This window comes from Salmo trutta, chromosome 22 (assembly GCF_901001165.1).
Source record: "Salmo trutta chromosome 22, fSalTru1.1, whole genome shotgun sequence".
NCBI classification, from domain to species: domain Eukaryota; kingdom Metazoa; phylum Chordata; class Actinopteri; order Salmoniformes; family Salmonidae; genus Salmo; species Salmo trutta.
In genome coordinates this window covers 28,088,260-28,107,686 of record NC_042978.1, presented here as the reverse complement: position 1 = coordinate 28,107,686, position 19,427 = coordinate 28,088,260, and the positions used below count along the sequence as shown (strand labels likewise).

At 42.5% G+C, this 19,427-nt stretch overlaps 1 protein-coding gene across 1 annotated transcript; it reads left to right on the top strand.

Annotated features, from left to right (window-relative positions):
• The first annotated feature begins 4,639 nt into the window (after nt 1-4,639).
• On the top strand, nt 4,640-19,216 carry usp46 (ubiquitin specific peptidase 46). Its single transcript, XM_029707584.1, has 9 exons — nt 4,640-5,029; nt 6,501-6,581; nt 7,233-7,446; nt 8,089-8,369; nt 9,021-9,097; nt 13,166-13,249; nt 13,410-13,607; nt 13,717-13,795; nt 16,075-19,216. Exons 1-9 carry the CDS (start codon nt 4,994-4,996, stop codon nt 16,174-16,176), a joined length of 1,152 nt encoding a protein of 383 aa, XP_029563444.1. The 5' UTR covers nt 4,640-4,993; the 3' UTR covers nt 16,177-19,216.
• The last annotated feature ends 211 nt before the right edge of the window (nt 19,217-19,427 follow it).

The window sequence follows — 19,427 nt, the reverse complement described above, 5'->3', positions numbered from 1 at the left end:
AACATCGGCAGCAGCTACGTTTGGCTACATACGGACCATTAGTGGAATTCTCGCGAGAGAGTAATGGTTAATGTGATTGGATGTTAATTATTTGACTTGGCTACCTGTATTTGATGTTGTGTTATGATTTCGCTGAACACGAGATGGTTTCATTTTATTTTTGGCAGTGAAACGAGGCTACTGTCACAGTATCCACAGAAAATGGTGCCCCTCCTCGGTCGGGCGGCGCTCGGAGGTCGTCGTCGCCGGTCTACTAGCTGCCACCGATCTATGTTCTGTGTTCGTTGTGTTTTGTCTGTTTAAGTCCGCACCTGTTTCCATTTCTGTAATTAGTGGGGGGGTATTTAGTTTGTTCCTTGTGGTTTGTGTTTTGTGCGGGATTGTTTATTCGTCAGCAGGCAGGTCTGTGAACGTTTGTGTTTTTTGCACATTTTTCCCCAGCGGCTTCTCGCTAGAGGAATGTTATATTTGCCGGGCTGCGCCCCGTGCGTATCTTTGTTTTCTCGGGGTTAACTGTGTTCCCGGGTGGTCTCTGGGCACACCCTATGCCCTTGTGTTACGCCGAGTGGTTTTTCGGTGAAATAAATATACCGTTCTACGGCACAACTGGACTACGTCTCCTGCGTTTGACTCTGCCTTTTCCTCCTGCCTTACGGAACCGTGACAGCTACTCAGGCGAGAAAAAAAACTTAACCAAATGTATAGCCCCGTTAGAAAATACAAATGGACTGTTTGAAAATGTGAATAAAACGTGTACCCCAGTTTGGGAATACCTGCTCTAGGGCAATGGCGTCTAGAAGGAATTTGTATTTGTGGTCCTGGCAACTGGACCTTTTATGGAACACCATTATTTTTGTCTTACTGAGATTTACTGTCAGGGCCCAGGTCTCAGAATCTGTGCAGAATATCTACTGTAGGTGCTACTGTTGGCCCTCCTTGGTTGGGGACAGAAGCACCAGATCATCAGTAAAGAGTAGACATTTGACTTCAGATTCTAGTAGGGTGAGGCCGGGTGCTGCAGACTGTTCTAGTGCCCTCGCCAATTTGTTGATATATATATTGAAGAGGGTGGGGTTTAAGCTGCATCCCTGTCTCACCCCACAGCCCTGTGGAAAGAAATGTATGTTTTTTGCCTATTTAAACCGCACACTTGTTGTTTGTGTACATAGATTTTATAATGTCGTTTGTTTTTCCCCCAACACCACTTTCCATCAATTTTATAGCAGACCCTTATGCCAAATTGAGTCAAAAGCTTTTTTGAAGTCAACAAAGCATGAGAAGACTTTGCCTTTGTTTTGGTTTGTTTGTTTGTCAATTAGTGTATGCAGGGTGAATACATTGTCTGTCGTACGGTAATTTGGTAAAAAGCCAATTTGACATTTGCTCAGTACATTGTTTTCACTGAGGAAATGTACAGGTCTGCTGTTAATGATAATGCAGAGGATTTTCCCAAGGTTGCTGTTGACGCATATCACACGGTAGTTATTGGGGTCAGAATTTGTCTCGACTTTTGTGGATCAGTCATTGGTTCCAAATATTGGGGAAGATACCAGAGCTGAGGATGATGTTAAAGAGTTTAAGTATAGCCAATTGGAATTTGTGGTCTGTATATTTTATCATTTCATGTCAGATACCATCAACACCACAGGCCTTTTTTGGTTGGACGGTTTGTATTTTGTCCTGTAGTTCATTCAATGTATTTGGAGAATCCAGTGGGTTCTGGTAGTCTTTAATAGCTGATTCTAAGATTTGTAATTGATCATGTATATGTTTTTGCTGTTTGTTCTTTGTTATGGAGCCAAAAAGATTGGATAGATAACTATGTGTGCTGTTGTTTGTTTAGTGTGTTCCAATCTTCCCAGAAGTGGTTAGATTCTACAGTGCCTTACAAAAGTATTCATCCCCTTGGCGTTTTTACTATTTTGTTGCATTACATCCTGTAATTTAAATGTATTTTTATTTGGTTTTCATGTAATGGACATACACAAAATAGTCCAAATTGGTGAAGTAAAATGAAAAAAAAAAACTTGTTTCAAAAAATTTGGAAAAGTGGTGAGTGCATATGTATTCACCCCCTTTGCTATGAAGCCCCTAAATAAGATCTGGTGCAACCAATTACCTTCAAAAGTCACATAATTAGTTAAATAAAGTCCACCTCTGTGCAATCTGTGTCACATGATCTGTCACATGATCACAGTATATATACACCTGTTCTGAAAGGCCCCAGAGTCTTTAACACCACTAAGCAAGGGGCACCACCAAGCAAGCGGCACCATGAAGACCAAGGAGCTCTCCAAACAGGTCAGGGACAAAGTTGTGGAGAAGTACAGATCAGGGCTGGGTTACAAAAAAATATTTGAAACTTTGAACATCCCACGGAGCACCATTTAATCCGTTATAAAAAAATGGAAAGAATATGGCACCACAACAAACCTGCCAAGAGAGGGCTGCCAACCAAAACTCATGGACCAGGCAAGGAGCTCATTAACCGGAGAGGCAACAAAGAGACCAAAGATAACCCTGAAGGAGCTGCAAAGCTCCACAGCGGAGGTTGGAGTATCTGTCCATAGGACCACTTTACGGAAGAGTAACCAGAAAAAAGCCATTGCTTAAAGAAAAAAATAAGCAAACATGTTTGATGTTCGCCAAAAGACATGTGGGAGACTCCCCAAACATATGGAAGAAGGTACTCTGGTCAGATGAGACTAAAATTGAGCTTTTTGGCCATCAAGGAAAACGCTATGTCTGGCCCAAACTCAATACCTCTCATCACCCCAAGGACACCATCTCCACAGTGAAGCATGGTGGCGGCAGCATCATGCTGTGGGGATGTTTTTCCATCGGCAGGGACTGGTAAACTGGTCAGAATTGAAGGAATGATGGATGGCGCAAAATACAAGGAAATTCTTGAGGGAAACCTGTTTCAGTCTTCCAGAGATTTGAGACTGGGACGGAGGTTCACCTTCCAGCAGGACAATGACGCTAAGCATACTGCTAAAGCAACACTCGAGTGGTCTAAGGGAAAACATTGAAATGTCTTGGAATGGTCTAGTCAAAGCCCAGGCCTCAATCCAATTGAGAATATGTGGTATAACTTAAATATTGCTGTCCACCAGCAGGAACCCATTCAACTTGAAGGAGCTGGAGCAGTTTTGTCTTGAAGAATGGGGGAAATCCCAGTGGCTAGCTGTGCCAAGCTTATAGAGACATATCCCAAGAGACTTGCAGCTGTAATTGCTGCAAAAAGGTGTCTCTACAAAGTATTGACTTTGAGGGGGATGAATAGTTATGCACGCTCAAGTTTAGTTTTTTGTCTTATTTCTTGTTTCACAAAAAAAAATATTTTGCATCTTCAAAGTGGTAGGCATGTTGTGTAAATCAAATGATACAAACCCCCCAAAAACTATTTTAATTCCAGGTTGTAAGGCAACAAAATAGGAAAAATGCCAAGGGGGATGAATACTTTCGTAAGCCACTGTATGTATTCTTCAATTACATCGAGCTGATTTTTGGCATGCTGTCCCTTCTTTTTCCGTAGTGTATTTCTGTATTGTTTTAGTGATTCGCCACAGTGAAGGCGTATACTCAGGTTTTCTGGGTCTCTATGTTTTTGGTTGGACAGGTTTTTGCATTCTTCATCAAACCATTTGTCATTGTTGTTCATTTTCTTAGGTTGTCTGCATGAAATGTTTAGATTTGATAGGGAAGCTGAAAGGTCAAATATACTGTTTAGGCTTTCTACTGCCAAGTTTACACCTTCACTATTACAGTGAAATGTTTTGTCCAGGAAGTTGTGTAAAAGGGATTGAATTTGTTGTTGCCCCCAAAAACATTGTAGGTTTTTACACTACTTTCCTTCCATCTAAAGCATTTCTTAATATTGTACAGTTCCTTAGGCTTTGATGCCTCATGATTGAGAATTGCTCTGTTCAGGTAGACTGTGATTTTGCTGTGATCTGATAGGGGTGTTTGTGGGCTGACTGTGAACCCTCTGAGAGACTCTGGGTTGAGGTCAGTGATCAAGTAATATACAGTACTACTGCCAAGGGATGAGCTGTAGGTGTACCTACCATAGGAGTCTCCAACAGCGTGCTTCACAGTAAGCAGCAGGTCAGTTAAATGTGTACTTTTTTTAAGAGAAACGACTTGGCGGCTGCGGTGCAACTAAGAAATAGCCAAAATACCTGCTACTGGTGACCTATAGATTTTTACCCGCGACATCGTTTTCAAAGTGGCACAATGTGTCAGAGAACCGCGAACATGGCAACACTGCTAGAAAATTATGGGTCTCCTATAGTTTCTCAAAGACACAGGCAACATTCATGGCAAATATGCCTGTAAATTAAGTTTCAAACCAGTATAACGCGAGCAAAATCAGACTTTAGTTTCATCATATGTCCGTCCAAACGTTGGTGTAAAATGTAACGTGAATATTTGGTGCAAGTAAATGATGAATCAGTGACTGTCCACTAGTTCTCGACTGTCCACTAGTGCTAACTGTCCACTACAACTCCCAAAATCCATTGCTTCATGCAAACCCAATCCGATTAGTCTGTCTGTTATGCCAATCAAACAGCAGAGGGCTCCAATCGCTTGCAATGGGGTAGTAGTTAATTTGTGATGGGCGGGTTGTACATTGCCTTACGTAGCTGCTTGTTGTAATCGTTCATATTATAGCTCAGTGTTTGTAATCCGTTGCTATCAACCTGACGCAACTTCGTGTGTTTACTATTCACTCATCTGTTTTTTTAGATAAATTATACGGTAGTAGTCTGCGATAATGAAGTGAAAACAGCGTTAAATGTTGCTTTATTTTTTATTCCGTGCTGATTGGTCTCTGGTCCAAACATTCATTGCCTGTTTTTTACGCCTGGGTAGTGGGGTTGAAGTCTGGCCTCTAGCTGCGGCTGCGAATTAGCTGAATCAGTATCGTCCTGCATTTGAAACATTTTTATTTTATAAATATGACGGTGAGGGGGACCCTGTAAACTAAATGACTGTCAGAAATATCGCCTCCATTTGTAATATGGTAAGTAGCCAAAGCGCTATATTGCCTGCTGCAGTCACTGTTGGGAACCTTGTGTAATGACGATGAGAGGGTCATGGTCGAACTGCTCCTGGGGGCTCGAGCTGATCGGCTGTAGCACCGGTCCTTGCTTGACGGGGATGCAAAGGGTGCGGAAGGTTCCATCATTTCGGAAATGTAGCTCTATCTTGAATGAATCATCAATCAAGTACAAGGGTGGAGCAAAACCCCCAGACAATCTGCCCTCTCTGGAATTAGTTTCACACGTGATCTAGAAGGTCCCTATATCACACTTTACATTCGTGTGCCCTTATAACTGTGTAATTAGGCCTAAGTACAATGTAACAAGTAATTATAATACTCCTAGTTGTTACACTGGGCATGAATATTTAGTCTACACATTAATAAGGACAATAACGTAGTGTTACCTTTTTTTACTAACATCACCGCCACAAAATGGAATGTGTTTATTGAATCTGGCAGTTGATAAAGATTAAAAACTTGAGGAAAGTGTCAAGTTTTGAAGTTCAGTAGTGTTATTGTGACAGAGCATTTGATTAGTGATGAAGGGACCTATATTGTTATCATCTGGTCTTTGTTGTTGTTCTCCTTTGTACCAATGTTTGTATGCTTTGATTGAACAGTATTATTTAGATGAGACAAGCAAGTGTATGTTGTCTAGTTTGATAAAACACTTAATGTATCTTTGGGGATATGTGTGTGTGTGTGTGTGCGTGTGTGTGCGTGTGTGCGCGAACGTGCATGTGTAAGTATGAGAAAGTGAAGCTTGAGAACTCAGTCGCAACGAATATCAGAGACAACAAAGCAAAGTATTCTGTTCTGCTTTGACTGAGAGAAAATGACAGTGATTTAAAGACTAAAGCAACTTTAGCAGAAGTCTCTCAACAAAGCTACGGCTTCATCTGGAACCTCTCTGAGCTCTGGTTAGTCAATGGGCTCTGTCAGGAGATAAGTGGCCTGTCTCTACACTCTGAGAATGTTAAATGCTCTTGAATCTTTACATTGTAATAGGCCTACTTATCTCCCCCCCCCCCCCCCCCCCCCCCCCCAAGTTAAGAGGTTGGTACTGAGTTTCTCAGACGATGAAACCAAAGGATTCCTGACTTCCAGTAATATGAATAAGGAAGGTTTGTGATGGGAAACTGCGAGCTTTATGAAAGCCATAAAAGGCTGGAGTCGACTGCCAGTCAATGTCAGAAATAATCTAGACATTTATCTGAAGCAAAGGTTAGGCTATTATGTGAAACATAGACATGTGCAGCATGTGACCTTTCTATAAGAGGTTTTGGTTTGTCAGTTCCCTGCTATATAGTTGCCAAGATGACTTGCAGCAGATAGAACAGACACGTGTGAGTGGGACTCTCCAGATGATGATGTGTAGCCTATTTCATGCATAATAAGGATGTTTGACAGTGCACATTAGAACTTGTGTTCTCTCTCTGGTCTCCCTTAGGGCACCAATGCCTCTGCTCTGGAGAAAGACATTGGTCCAGAGCAGTTCCCAATCAACGAACACTACTTTGGATTGGTCAACGTAAGTGTCATTCACTCGGTCACCTTCTGGATGATCATTATGAACACTGGCGTCCTTTTTAGAACAAGCTGTCCACTAGGTCACTACCGAGTCATGTTTCCCATTGGACAGGTGATTGGTGTTGACGCTTTGTATTAGAAGCAGGTTGTTTTGTCTGTTTCACTGTTATATTATTTCAGTTAGCAAGAAAATAAATCTTTGAGGAGCTTCTGTTACCAACTAGTTTGTTTGCCAACCCTTCAGATGGATATTGTTGATACTCAAAGCAGAGTTTAGCTGCTTTATATTCATTAATCTTATATACTTTTTAGTTCTAAGAACTAGGTTTGCAAAATTCCTGGAACTTTCAATAACTTCCCAGTTTTTCCTGAAATCTTGTTTGGAGGATTCCCGGCATCGGAAGGGAATAAGCAGGAAATCCGGAATCCTCAAACCAGGATTTCTGGAAAACCATGGAATTTGTTGAAAGTTCTCGGAATTTTGCATCCCTAGTAAGAACACAAAGCATCTCTCCTTGTGTATACAAACAGTCTCTGTTTGAGCTGACAGTCATTCTGTTTGCATCTTTTCTCCATGTTTACAATCTTAAGTTTACCGTTCCCCTCTCACCCCTCTCTCTTTCTGTTTGTCCCTGCCGGGGTGGACCCTCAGTTTGGGAACACTTGTTACTGTAACTCGGTGCTTCAGGCCCTGTACTTCTGCCGGCCCTTCCGGGAGAACGTGCTGGCCTACAAGGCCCAGCAGAAGAAGAAGGAGAACCTGCTCACGTGTCTGGCAGACCTCTTCCACAGCATCACCACCCAGAAGAAAAAGGTGGGAGTCATCCCGCCCAAGAAGTTCATCTCACGCCTGCGCAAGGAGAATGGTGAGAGAGACGACACCAAACCCAAATACAATCACTGTCTGCCCTAGACTGACTGGGAGAGGGCTGAGCCTAGGGACAAATCAACTAGAGGACTATGGTGTTATACCATCATAGCTACCATGTTATATAGCTTAAACCTGCCATATGATTGGTGTTGGTAGTAAGTCAAGACTGCTGAGACCAGTTGCCTTGAATCAAGTTCTCAGCTCAGATAGGCATGTTTTGAGCTGAGGGTAGGGATAGGGCTAGAGGGGCAGTGGAAGTGTTTTTGTCAGGTGGTTGTCACTGTCGGGTGAAGGGCAGGTGCATGTTGTGGTGGCGGTAAGGTCATTCAGAGCATGAACCTGGAATAGAGGGAGATTGTTCTCAGTAGTCTGACTCCAGGAAGCTCTCTCTATGAATGAACAATGAACATCTCTGTGTGGACTAGGGACTGATCAGCTGCCTTCTCTCTTTCATTCTCACTTTCACATTCTCTCTCTCCACTTTCACTTTTCACACACGTATCTGCTTTATGTGTGTCCATGTGCATCAATGTGCCCTGATTCACCTTGAACACGACTGTCGACTGACTGACCACCTCTCCACACAGACCCTCCAAGTGTTGCCCTAACAGCCCCTGTCCTGTGTCTCCCCCTACAGACCTGTTTGATAACTACATGCAGCAGGACGCCCATGAGTTCCTCAACTACCTGCTGAACACGGTGGCAGACATCCTGCTGGAGGAGAAGAAGCTGAACACGGTGGCAGACATCCTGCTGGAGGAGAAGAAGCAGGAGAAGCAGAACGGACGCCTCAAGAACAACGGAACGGCCATCACCACGGAGACCGAGCTCGAGAACAAGACCACGGAGCCCACCTGGGTGCATGACATCTTCAAGGGCACGTTGACCAATGAGACGCGCTGCCTCAACTGTGAGACAGTGAGTCCATCAGGGCCGTTGTTTCTGTGGTAGTGGGTTTTATGTTCTCTGATAGTGGTCCTAATTCCACCAAGTCATGTGAGACATAAACACTTATGTAAGAATACTTTATGGACCCATTTTCCTTACAGTCCACAAAAATGTGTGTCTTGCTTTTTTACTCAACCCCCAAGACCCTTCCTCAGCAGTGTTGGTAATGCGTTGTCAGTACCCTACCAATCCATCTGTTCCTCTGAGTCCCTGTGAGTGTTGTCCCTGTCCTCCCTCCCTGCGTCCCACAGAGGGATTAGCTCTGTCTGTAATGAAGGAGGAGATGAGGAGATTGTGAGCTGAGCTCTGACAGAGATCCTCCACACAGCCCCCAAAGGCTGTGTCACCGACCTCCCATTATGCCACTCTCAGAGCGGAAGGCAGAGATTGGCCCCTAACAATCGTCTTCATCACGCTACAGGCACTCAGCTTCTCACTGATACATCCTTACAACCCTATCACATCACATCAAAGAGACCCGCTCTCTCATCTCGTGTACCAGCGTGTGAGCTGGTCTCGGAGCAGGGCAGCATCAGTGCCTTTCAGCCCATGAAGAGGCCAGTGCACTGATTCATCTCATCTCTCTGTCTCCCTCCCTCCCTGTCTCTGTGTATGTGGCAGGTCAGCAGCAAAGATGAGGACTTTCTGGATCTTTCTGTGGACGTAGAGCAGAATACATCAATAACACACTGTCTCAGGTAATATTTACAGTGCCTTAGGAAAGTACTCACACCCCTTGAATTTTTTCCACATTTTGTTGTGTTACAAGGTGAGATTAAAATTGATTTAATTGTCATTTTTTGTAAACGATCTACACAAAATACTCAAATGTCAGTGGAAGAAAAATTCAAATATTTGTAAAAAAAAAATATATATATAAAAAATTCAACACTAATAGACACTGGGATATACAAAATATTTGGAACACCTGATTTTTCCACGACAGAGTGACCAGGTGAAAGCAATGATCTCTTATTAATGTCACCTGTTAAATCCACTGCAATCAGTGTAGATGAAGGGGAGGAGACGGGTTAAAGAAGGATTTTTAAGCCTTGAGACAATTGAGATGTGGATTGTCTAGGCCCAAGTCCTAAGAATATGTTGTCGGCACTCACGGCCTCCCGGGTGGCAGGAATGCACGTAGAGTTGGGAGAGATGCCGTTAAAGTTAAGAAGACAACAGCTAACCATGACATATTGGGTAAATCTAAAAGGACACATGGTTACACATCCTACCAAAAAGGTACTCCTAGAGTGCTGAGAACATGAACTAAATCTGAATCCAAGTTTTGGGTAGATCGGCAATGGCATGGCGATAGAGATGGGGTTGTTTGGGAGGGAGTTTAGCCCCTCTGTGGTTCTTCCTGCTATCCCACCCTGGTGTCTCCCTCAGCCAGTGATAGATCTAGGGTTGCTTGAGAGGGTGAAAGATGTTGAGGAAGGAGTAGATTCAGTTGTAAGTGAACATTTTAGGAACACTGTACTATGCTTTCTTGAATATATTCACAGATGTGTCTAAGGAACATTAAACAAGGAGGACAGGTGCAGCTTTTAGTGTTCCTGACTTTAAGGTGGCAGTGACAAAAGAGCAACAGATCATTTATCTGTTTACACAATGGAGTTGATGGCCTTACTCCTGGCTGCAGAGTGGGCGGAGGAGGTGAGACCAGACAGGGTAGTCATCTGCTCTTGACTCCTGTGCAGCACTGATGAGCTCAAATGATTTTGTATCTCATGGTAGACAGGATGTATTTTATGAGGTTTTGCTGTGCTTGTATAGGGTGAGACAGATAGGGTGTATTTGTGATGTTCCTCTGGGTACCAGCTCATGTGGGAGTAGAGGGGAATGAGGAGGTGGATGTTATCACCAAGCAGGCTCTTGAACATCCTAATGTTGGAATTGTCAATCAGTAAAGCAGAAGCCAAGGGACTGATGAAAATAGTGGTTAAAAACAAATGGCAAGAGTTGTGGAAAAGGAAGGGATTTTTTTATTTTACCAGGTAATCTGGCAGAGAAGACATTCTCATTTACAGCAACGACCTGGGGACTAGTTACAGGGAAGAGGAGGGGGGATGAATAAGCCAATTGTAAGCTGGGGATGGTTAGGTGACCGTATGAGGGCCAGATTGGGAATTTAGCGAGGACACCAGGGTTAACACCCGGTGCCATGGGATCTTTAGTGACCACAGAAAGTCAGGACACCCCATCTGAAAGATGCCCTACACAGGGCAATGTCCCCAATCACTGCTTTGGGGCATAAGGATATTTTTTTAGACCAGAGGAAAGAGTGCCTCCTACTGGCCATCCAAGACCACTTCCAGCAGCATCTGGTCTCCCATCCAGCGATCAACCCTGCTTAGCTTCAGAAGCAAGCCAGCAGTAGGATGCAGGGTGGTATGCTGCTGGCAAAAGGAAGACGCCTGTATAAGATTCAGGAAAAGGTGGGGTCAGGGAGGTCCTCAGGGCGAGAGAGAAGGGAGGAAAGTGTAGTCACAAGGCTGAGAATGGGGGGCACAAGGCTCAATAGTACATTGAAATTGGTGGTGAAACATCCGACTGGGAGGTGTGATCATTGTCAGGAGGAGATGGAGACAGTGGAACACATTCTATTTGAGTGACAGAAATATGGGAGGGAAAAGAAGCGCTTGTTATTAGATTTGAGGAGTAATGGGGTTGAAGAACCAAGATTAAGTGAACTGCTGGGGAAATCTTCAGGGGATGTAGTATTTAATTATCTATTTAGTTTCCTTAGGGACACAAGAATATTGGGCAGGATTTAGACCTTCCCTGTCTCTGGTCCACTCTCCAGTCCAGTTGTTGGCAGTAATGCATCTTAAAGTTGCCATAAAAATCCACAGAATAATAATAATAAGAAGAAGAAGAAGACATTGATTGTGTATGTGTCCCCTTCAGAGGGTAAATGGGCAAGACAAAAGATTGAAGTGCCTTTAAATGGGGTATGGTATTAGGTGCCAGGCGCACCGGTTTGAATGTGCCAAGAACTGCAACGCTGCTTAGTATTTCACGCTCAACAGTTTCCAGTGTGTATCAAGAATGGTCCACCACCCAAGGGACATCCAGCCAACTTGACACAACTGTAAGAAGCATTATAGTCAACATGGGCCAGCACCCCTGTGGAACGCTTTCGACACCTGGTAGTCCATGCCTCGACGAATTGAGGCTGTTCTGAGGGCAAAAGGGGGGGCAACTCAATATTAGGAAGGTGTTCCTAATGTTTTGTACATCAGTGTATCTTGATTACATAAGTATTCAACCCCCTGTGTGTGTCAATACATGTTAGAATCAACGTTGGCAGTAATTACAGCTGTGAGTCTTTCTGGGTAAGTCTATAAGAGCTTTGCACACCTGGATTGTAAAATATTTGCCCATTTTATTATTTTCAAAATTCTTCAAGTTCTGTGGAATTGGTTGTGTTGATCATTGCTATACAATTATTTTCATGTCTTGCCATAGATTTTCAAGCAGATTTCAGTCAAAACTGTAACTCGGCCACTCAGAAACATTCACTGGCTTCTTGGTAAGCAAGTCCAGTCTAGATTTGGGTTTTAGGTTATTGTCCTGCTGAAAGGTGAATTCATCTCCCAGTGAGCAGATTTAACCAGGTTTTCCTCAAGGATTTTGCCTGTGCTTAGCTATTTCAGTTTATTTTTATCCTGAAAAACTCCCCAGTCCGTAATGATTACAAGCATATCCATAACATGATGCAGCCAACACTCTGCTTGAAAATATGGGGAGTGGTCCTCAGCATTGTTTTATTGGATTTGCCAAACACAACACTTTGTATTCAGGAAAAGAACTGAATTGCTTTGCCACATTTTTAGCAGTATTACTTTAGTGCCTTGTTGCAAACAGGATGCATGCTTTGGAGTATTTGTATTCTGTACAGGCTTCCTTCTTTTTACTCTGTCAATTAGGTTAGTATTGTGGAGTAACTACTCAGTTTTCTCCTATCACAGCCATTAAACTCTTTAACTGTTTTAAAGTCACTATTGGCCTCATGGTGAAATCCCTGAACGGTTTCCGTCCTCTCCGGCAACTGAGTTAGGAAGGACGCCTGTATCGTTGAACTGACTGGATATATTGATTCACCATCTAAAGTGTAATAGCTTCACCATACTCAAAGGGATATTCAGTTTCTGCTTTTATTTATTTGGACTCATCTACCAATATGTGTCCTTCTTTGTGAGGCATTGGACAACCTCCCTGGTCTTTGTAGTTGAGTCTGTGTTTGAAATTCATTGCTCGATTGAGGGACCTTGCAATGATCTGAATGTGTGGAGTATAGAGATGAGGTAGTCATTCAAAAAACATGTTAAACACTATTATTGCACACAGAGTCCATGCAACTTATTGAGTGACTTGTTAAGCACATTTTTACTCCTGTACTTATTTAGGCTTTCCATAACAAAGGGGTTGAATACTTATTGACTCAAGACATTTCAGCTTTTCATTTTTTATTAATTTGTAAAAGATTTGAAAAACATAATTTCACTTTGACATTATGGGGTGTTGTGTGAAGGCCAGTGACAAAAAACTATATTTAATACATTTTAAATTCAGGCTGCAACACAACAAATGTTGTGTGGAAAAAGTAAAGTGGTGTGAACACTTTCTGAAGGCACTGTACCTGTTACCTTTCTCAACTAGAACTATTGTACACTTGCCAACCCTGCTGTAGATAGAGCATCCTCTCTGTGTATCAGCCTGGCTGACGCAGTCCCCTCTGTGTGTGTTGTGTTCCCTAGGGACTTCAGTAACACAGAGACCTTGTGCAGTGAATACAAATACTACTGTGAGACATGCTGCAGCAAGCAGGAGGCCCAGAAACGGTCTGTACACTCTGTCTGTCTGTCTGTCTGTCTGTCTGTCTGTCTGTCTGTCTGTCTGTCTGTCTGTCTGTCTGTCTGTCTGTCTGTCTGTCTGTCTGTCTGTCTGTCTGTCTGTCTGTCTGTGTCAGTCTGTGTATAACTCCTCTGTGTGTCCCTATAGGATGCGTGTAAAGAAGCTGCCTATGATCCTGGCCCTGCACCTGAAGCGATTTAAGTACATGGAGCAGCTGCACCGATACACCAAACTGTCCTATCGCGTTGTCTTCCCTCTGGAACTACGCCTCTTCAACACCTCTGGAGACTCTGTCAACCTCGACCGCATGTACGACCTGGTCGCTGTGGTCGTCCACTGTGGCAGGTAGGCCACACACACACACACACAAGACATTGTATCCAAACTGAAATGTACTGTACCTATAGACACCATATTATTCTCATATCACCGCTTCCCCTTCTTTCTTCCTCAGTGGACCCAACAGAGGACACTACATCACCATAGTGAAGAGTCATGGCTTCTGGCTGCTGTTTGATGATGACATCGTGGAGGTGTGTGTCTCAATTATGGCTGTTATGGTGACCATATTACCGCCACACCGGCGGTCATGAAGGCAGTCAAATTCCACGTGACCGTTTAGTCACGGTAATTAGGCTTCTCCAAGCTCTGATGCTGCTGATGGTCATTAGTAGCCTACCAAACATGCTAACTGGCTGGTACTCAGCACTCTATTGTCCCTCTAATCACTCTGACATCAATGTAAATGAATTTGAAAATCTAATCAAACTCTTCATGAGAGCCCATGAGCTCATGTTGCTCAACATTTCTATAGGCTATGCAATTCCTTGAGAAAATGAGAGCGATGGCCTCTACTAAAAAGAGGAGGATCCCATCAGCTTTCTATAGGCTAGGCCTACTATATTTATTCATATTTAAAAAAAAATATTAAGCATATTGCTTATCTTTTCAGCAGGAGTCTAGCCTACCTGGCTGGCATGAAAATTAACCATGGGAAAAGCGTCCTCCATTTGCTATTTAAGTGCATAGACAACATTTATTTTTTTCCCCTTCCCCTAAATCAAAACAAATTTCACACATATTATTTAGTATATGTGAAGACAAAATTAAATTAAGAATAGTCTGATGGATGACAATATTAGCCTATCACTTGTGAATTATATACTATCACTGAATGATGCCCAGCGTAAGACAAGAAACAATGCCTTTTTTTGTGGGACTTTTTCATATCATTGTCGCACACCTCATGTAGACTAACCCATAGGCCTATATCTTTTGATATGGTTGGTATCACAACTAAAGTGGCCAAATAACTTAAAATTAAGCACATTAATCCACTTTACAAGGGGTGTAGAGCCTAACTGGTATACATAAGCAGTGTGTGAGTTTCAAGTTTGGGGAAGATCATTTTCACCATAAAAATGCACCTTTATAATATAACCATTACATACATAATCACATTTGTGGTCACTTTTGATAATGGTGTTTTCCCACTAATGGAAGGTTCGCACTTACTGCCGTATCAACATTTTAAGCTAAACGTTCTCATCTGTTACGTCAGCCTCATTGCATAAAAACTTTTTTGTTGATGCTTGTGGGTATATTCATTTGGGATCTATCGCATCTCACTACTGTCCCAGACTATGTTTGGATTATTTATTTCTCGCACAGAATAAAATGGGTCTACTTTTGTACTATGGGGATAGTAGATTGACATAGGCTAGTGCTTTTGCTGTTCGTTAGGCCTACTCATCTTGTTGGCTGATGAAAAGTAAATGTGGACAGTTCTTCCAATATCTTCAATATGCACCTCGGAATTGGATAAGGATACGCGCAGTTGCGTCCCCGACGTGTCTGTCTTCACTTGTAGCCTGTGAGAAAGACCCGATCACGTGATGGAGAGACATGTGAGTGAGAGGTGCTTGGGAGCACGCAGCACTCCGGGAGATGGGAATTATAATTATTATATTCAGCCCAAGGGCACAACGGCCACTGGCTGCAAAAGGCATGGATTTTTTTAGGGGACATCACGGCCACACAAAGGGGATTCCGCCGGGAAATTCGAGGCATTATCAAGTGCTTGTCAAATTGTAATTGTGAATGAGAGACTGACGAAGTGTGTACAGCCTGCGCAAAAAAACAAAGCGGAGCTCATACCAGAGCTCATGCCTTTTTCAAATCATCATTAGAGTAGCATCATGCAGCTTTACTATGTATTAAAAATCCAAACATATAGCCCAATGTTTGTAGAACAACTAATGTTACATTATTAACTCTAAATTAAGAAAAAATAATTTATTTTATCCGCTCAACACAGAATAGCCGCATGTGCGCACTCCCTCAAATCGTTTGGATTTTATTCAGCTTTGTTCAATGGTATTCGTCATACTATAAAATAATGCCACAACGTTCTAAGCAAATCTTGTCTGCTAAATTAACTAGTGTAGCCCACAGCCATATGGCATAGCCAGATCAGGACCTAACATAAGGACAATGAAGAGTATGCTATTCTATTCTTCTGAAATAGACTACATTTTCTTCATATCATGTTTCTTTAGACCTGTCTAATGTAAATAATGAATGTATTGTGAAGGTGTTGGCTATATTACATGGATTTATTAGACTTTTTAAAATGTAGATGTTCTAAAGGTCTGCATCAGTGGCTTGTAGGCTGTGTTTGGAAGCTAGGAGATGCTAAATGTGTTTATGTTGATTAACTATCAATTACCGATGTTTGTTGGTCATCAGACCTGTTTATATGGCTCATACAGAATGTTTCATCATTTGTTGTCTCACTCTCTGGTTTGCTCAGAAAATCGATGCCCAGGCCATCGAAGAGTTCTATGGGTTGACGTCAGACATCTCCAAGAACTCAGAGTCTGGATACATCCTCTTCTATCAGTCCAGGGAGTAACTGGAATAAACACCCAGCCAGAGAGAGAGAAGGATTGGAACTCTGACCCTGACCCCTCTCTGAGTCGTGTGCCAACGCCATTCCCTGTCCCACTGCCTTCCCTGGGTTTGCCTGGACTTCATTTCCCATAACCCCCTTCTCGCCCTCCCTGCGTTCAGCATGATGGGAAGACTGTGTAAACTGCTTTTTGTCCTTCAGCATCTGGACAGCACTTTAGAACAACAACAACAAAAACAAAAACAAACAGTCACAACAACAAGGAGCAGGAAACATAAAGAAGCTACAACGGGCTGGTGTGTCATGCCCTTTTGTCTCCGCATGGGGCCAGGTCTGGAGGTCTGAAGACCCACCATGGGTCACTCTCCCTGGGTCTGCCTGGCATAAAAGGCTGGCTGGACTGATACAGGTACAGACTGCTATGGGAAAGATTGTATTATTTGTATATCTGTATAGTATGTCTATTTTCACGCAATGTCATAAGTTCATAAATACTTTTAGTAGGGATATCCCGTGACCTTATATTTACAATGTCCAGCCCATAGATGTCTTCTACCTGGGGAATGGCTAGAGCTGGGATTGAATGGAAGTTTTAGGGAGAGATATAAACTAGTTGAAAGAGAGTCTATGCATCTGGTGTCGCTGAACTGCATGTTTCAGTGTTCACTGTTTGAGCTGGTGTAGATTCAAGTTGACTTGAGTTGTGACCAAGCCAACCTATTAATTGTAATGCTGAGATATTGTAGTCCTACAGAAGACTAGGATGCATGTAGCTCTGTGTGTGCTACTCCCGTCCTCTAACAGAGACTGGCCCAGGCCCTAATGCTCCTCTCCCAAGTTATAACCATGTAATGATCCAGCCCCCACTCTAGAACATAGTCACTCACTGACACAAACTACATCTCTACTAGTCTGTAGATTAGTTTGGTTTCTGTCTAATCCCTGTTTTGTAAAACGCTATTTATTGCTCTTTATTTATTTCTAATGTTATAATGTTGACTGTTCTGGTAGGTGGAAGAGATTGTGTCTCAGGGCTTGACCCATCCAGACTCCATCTTGTCTTGTTGTATATGTAACATCTCCCCCTCACTGAGTCCGGTAGGTCAGTGTTTCCCAACTCCAGTCCTCGAGTACCACCCAATGGTACACATTTTTGTTATATCCCTGGACAAATATTCCTGATTGAACTCATTGAGGTCTTGATGATTAGCTGACAAGTTGAATCAGGTGTGCTTGTCCAGGGCTACAATTAAAATGTGTACTGTTGGGAGTACTGGAGGACCAGAGTTGGGAAACACTGGTGTAGGTAATATACATACAGAGCTCTATGGGGTTGACAGCGTCTTTAGTAGCTTTACTTTGAAGTATGTGGATAGCTGGACCCTGTCGAAAGAACCAGATAATCCACAGTTGTCAGGTATCATGAAAAGGAGTGTTTCTCACAGTGAGATTGGTGCAATAGGAAGTCAAGTGAGCTGATAAGATGTCGACTTCCCTTTGAAGAAAATATAGATGTTGATATTAAATGTTGGTATGCTTTGCTACCAGCTAGTCTCCTCCCAGTCGGTAGTGTGTATCTGTGTGAGATGATCAAAGGAAGTGGAACTCTTTTGCTAGGTGCATTATGGGGCAGCGGTCAACATAATGTTGGTATGATGTTTATTCTTCTGCAGCTACACCATAGTCTGAATATTAATATTAGTCATTCCTATGTTGAAATATTGGTGTCTTTACATGTGTTCTTGGAACACCTTGTTATTTTGCATAGTTGTCCCCCCCATTGTTAGGTACTTGACTTGGAACCAATGTTGTTTACTCAGAAGCTGTGCCTGGCAGACACTGACAAGTTGTGTTAAGGTGACCAGTGGTTCATAGAGACGTGGTTTACCATCCCATACGGTTAGGACCATGTACTGTAGACTATAACCATATCAAAGGTCCATATAGAGGTATATGAAGAAGCACTGCTGCTCACTGTCCTGTGGCACTCAAATTCACTGTGATACTGGAAGAATACCGACTCAAATGCATCTCGCTAAGTGTTAAATAGAGATGATTTGGGTTGTTATGTGTGTGTTTCAGTGCCCTCTCCTTATTATGTGAGTCAGCATTTTATGTAATGTGTGAGAGAGTGCATAACTGCCTATCTCCTTCTGTTAGTATAACTGATGAAGTCGATGATTAGTAATATGTGCCAAACTGGAGTCTATAATGACCTTGCAAAACTGGAAAAGAACTGTAACAGAACACTATTTTCCCTGCTAAGATACAAGTGTATATATACATTATGTATAAAAGACTGATAAAATATATAGGAAATATATTTTTTAAAACCTAGGAGCTAAAGCACTAAGAGAGTAGTTACTTAAAAACAAACCCTGTTTAGTAATATGATGCTGCTTTACAATAAACCAATCAGTCAGTCAATCACATAATCACACAATAGTAACACAATCGATGAGACACAATCAGTCAGTCACATTGAGGTTTTGTTCATTACAGGCTTAACAGAACCATAGTAGATGAGGACACTAGCCAGCACTGTTTGAGGAGTTTTAAATGGGTTATGATGAGCAGAGATATTGTGTGTGCTAATCTTCCAATTATTGTTCTGCACACACCGTTATGCTAACTTTAAACAGGCAGCCCAATTCTGATCAGTTTTCCACAAATTGGTCTCTTAACCAATCAAATCAGCTCTTGTTCAGACCAATTATTGAAAAGAAAATCAGAATTGGGCTACCTGTCTAAACGCATCTCTCTCGAGCTCTGTCAATGCACTCAATGTGGTCTTATCAATCTATAACAAGACTCCGGTTGGACTCTGGTGTAGTGCCTGGAGATGGACAAGTACTGTTATAGCTTGGTTTGATAAGAGTAGAAGTTAAAGGGAGATCCAGGCACTAGATAACTCGCAATTCTAATGAATTGTTTGTAAACTGAAAGTGCACTTTACTAGTGATATTCTTTAATGAGAACCACAGTCTGAGTATTTCTTGGATTTCCCTTTCCTCTGTTCAATAAAAATACTTTATTAACTGAGGCACTGGGCTTTTCAAAGATTCTGTTAGTCATGTTCTTTGTATTTGTGTTCTCAACCCCCTCACCAGCTACTCATTCTCCCTTTGTCCTCTTATCCTCCTTTACCCACTTCTCCTCCTTTCCTCATTACCTCTGTTCACCCCAGTTCTTTCACATTCTCCACAGTCCTTGTTTTCCTTTGCCCCTTAGTCTCACACACACACAGTTTATTC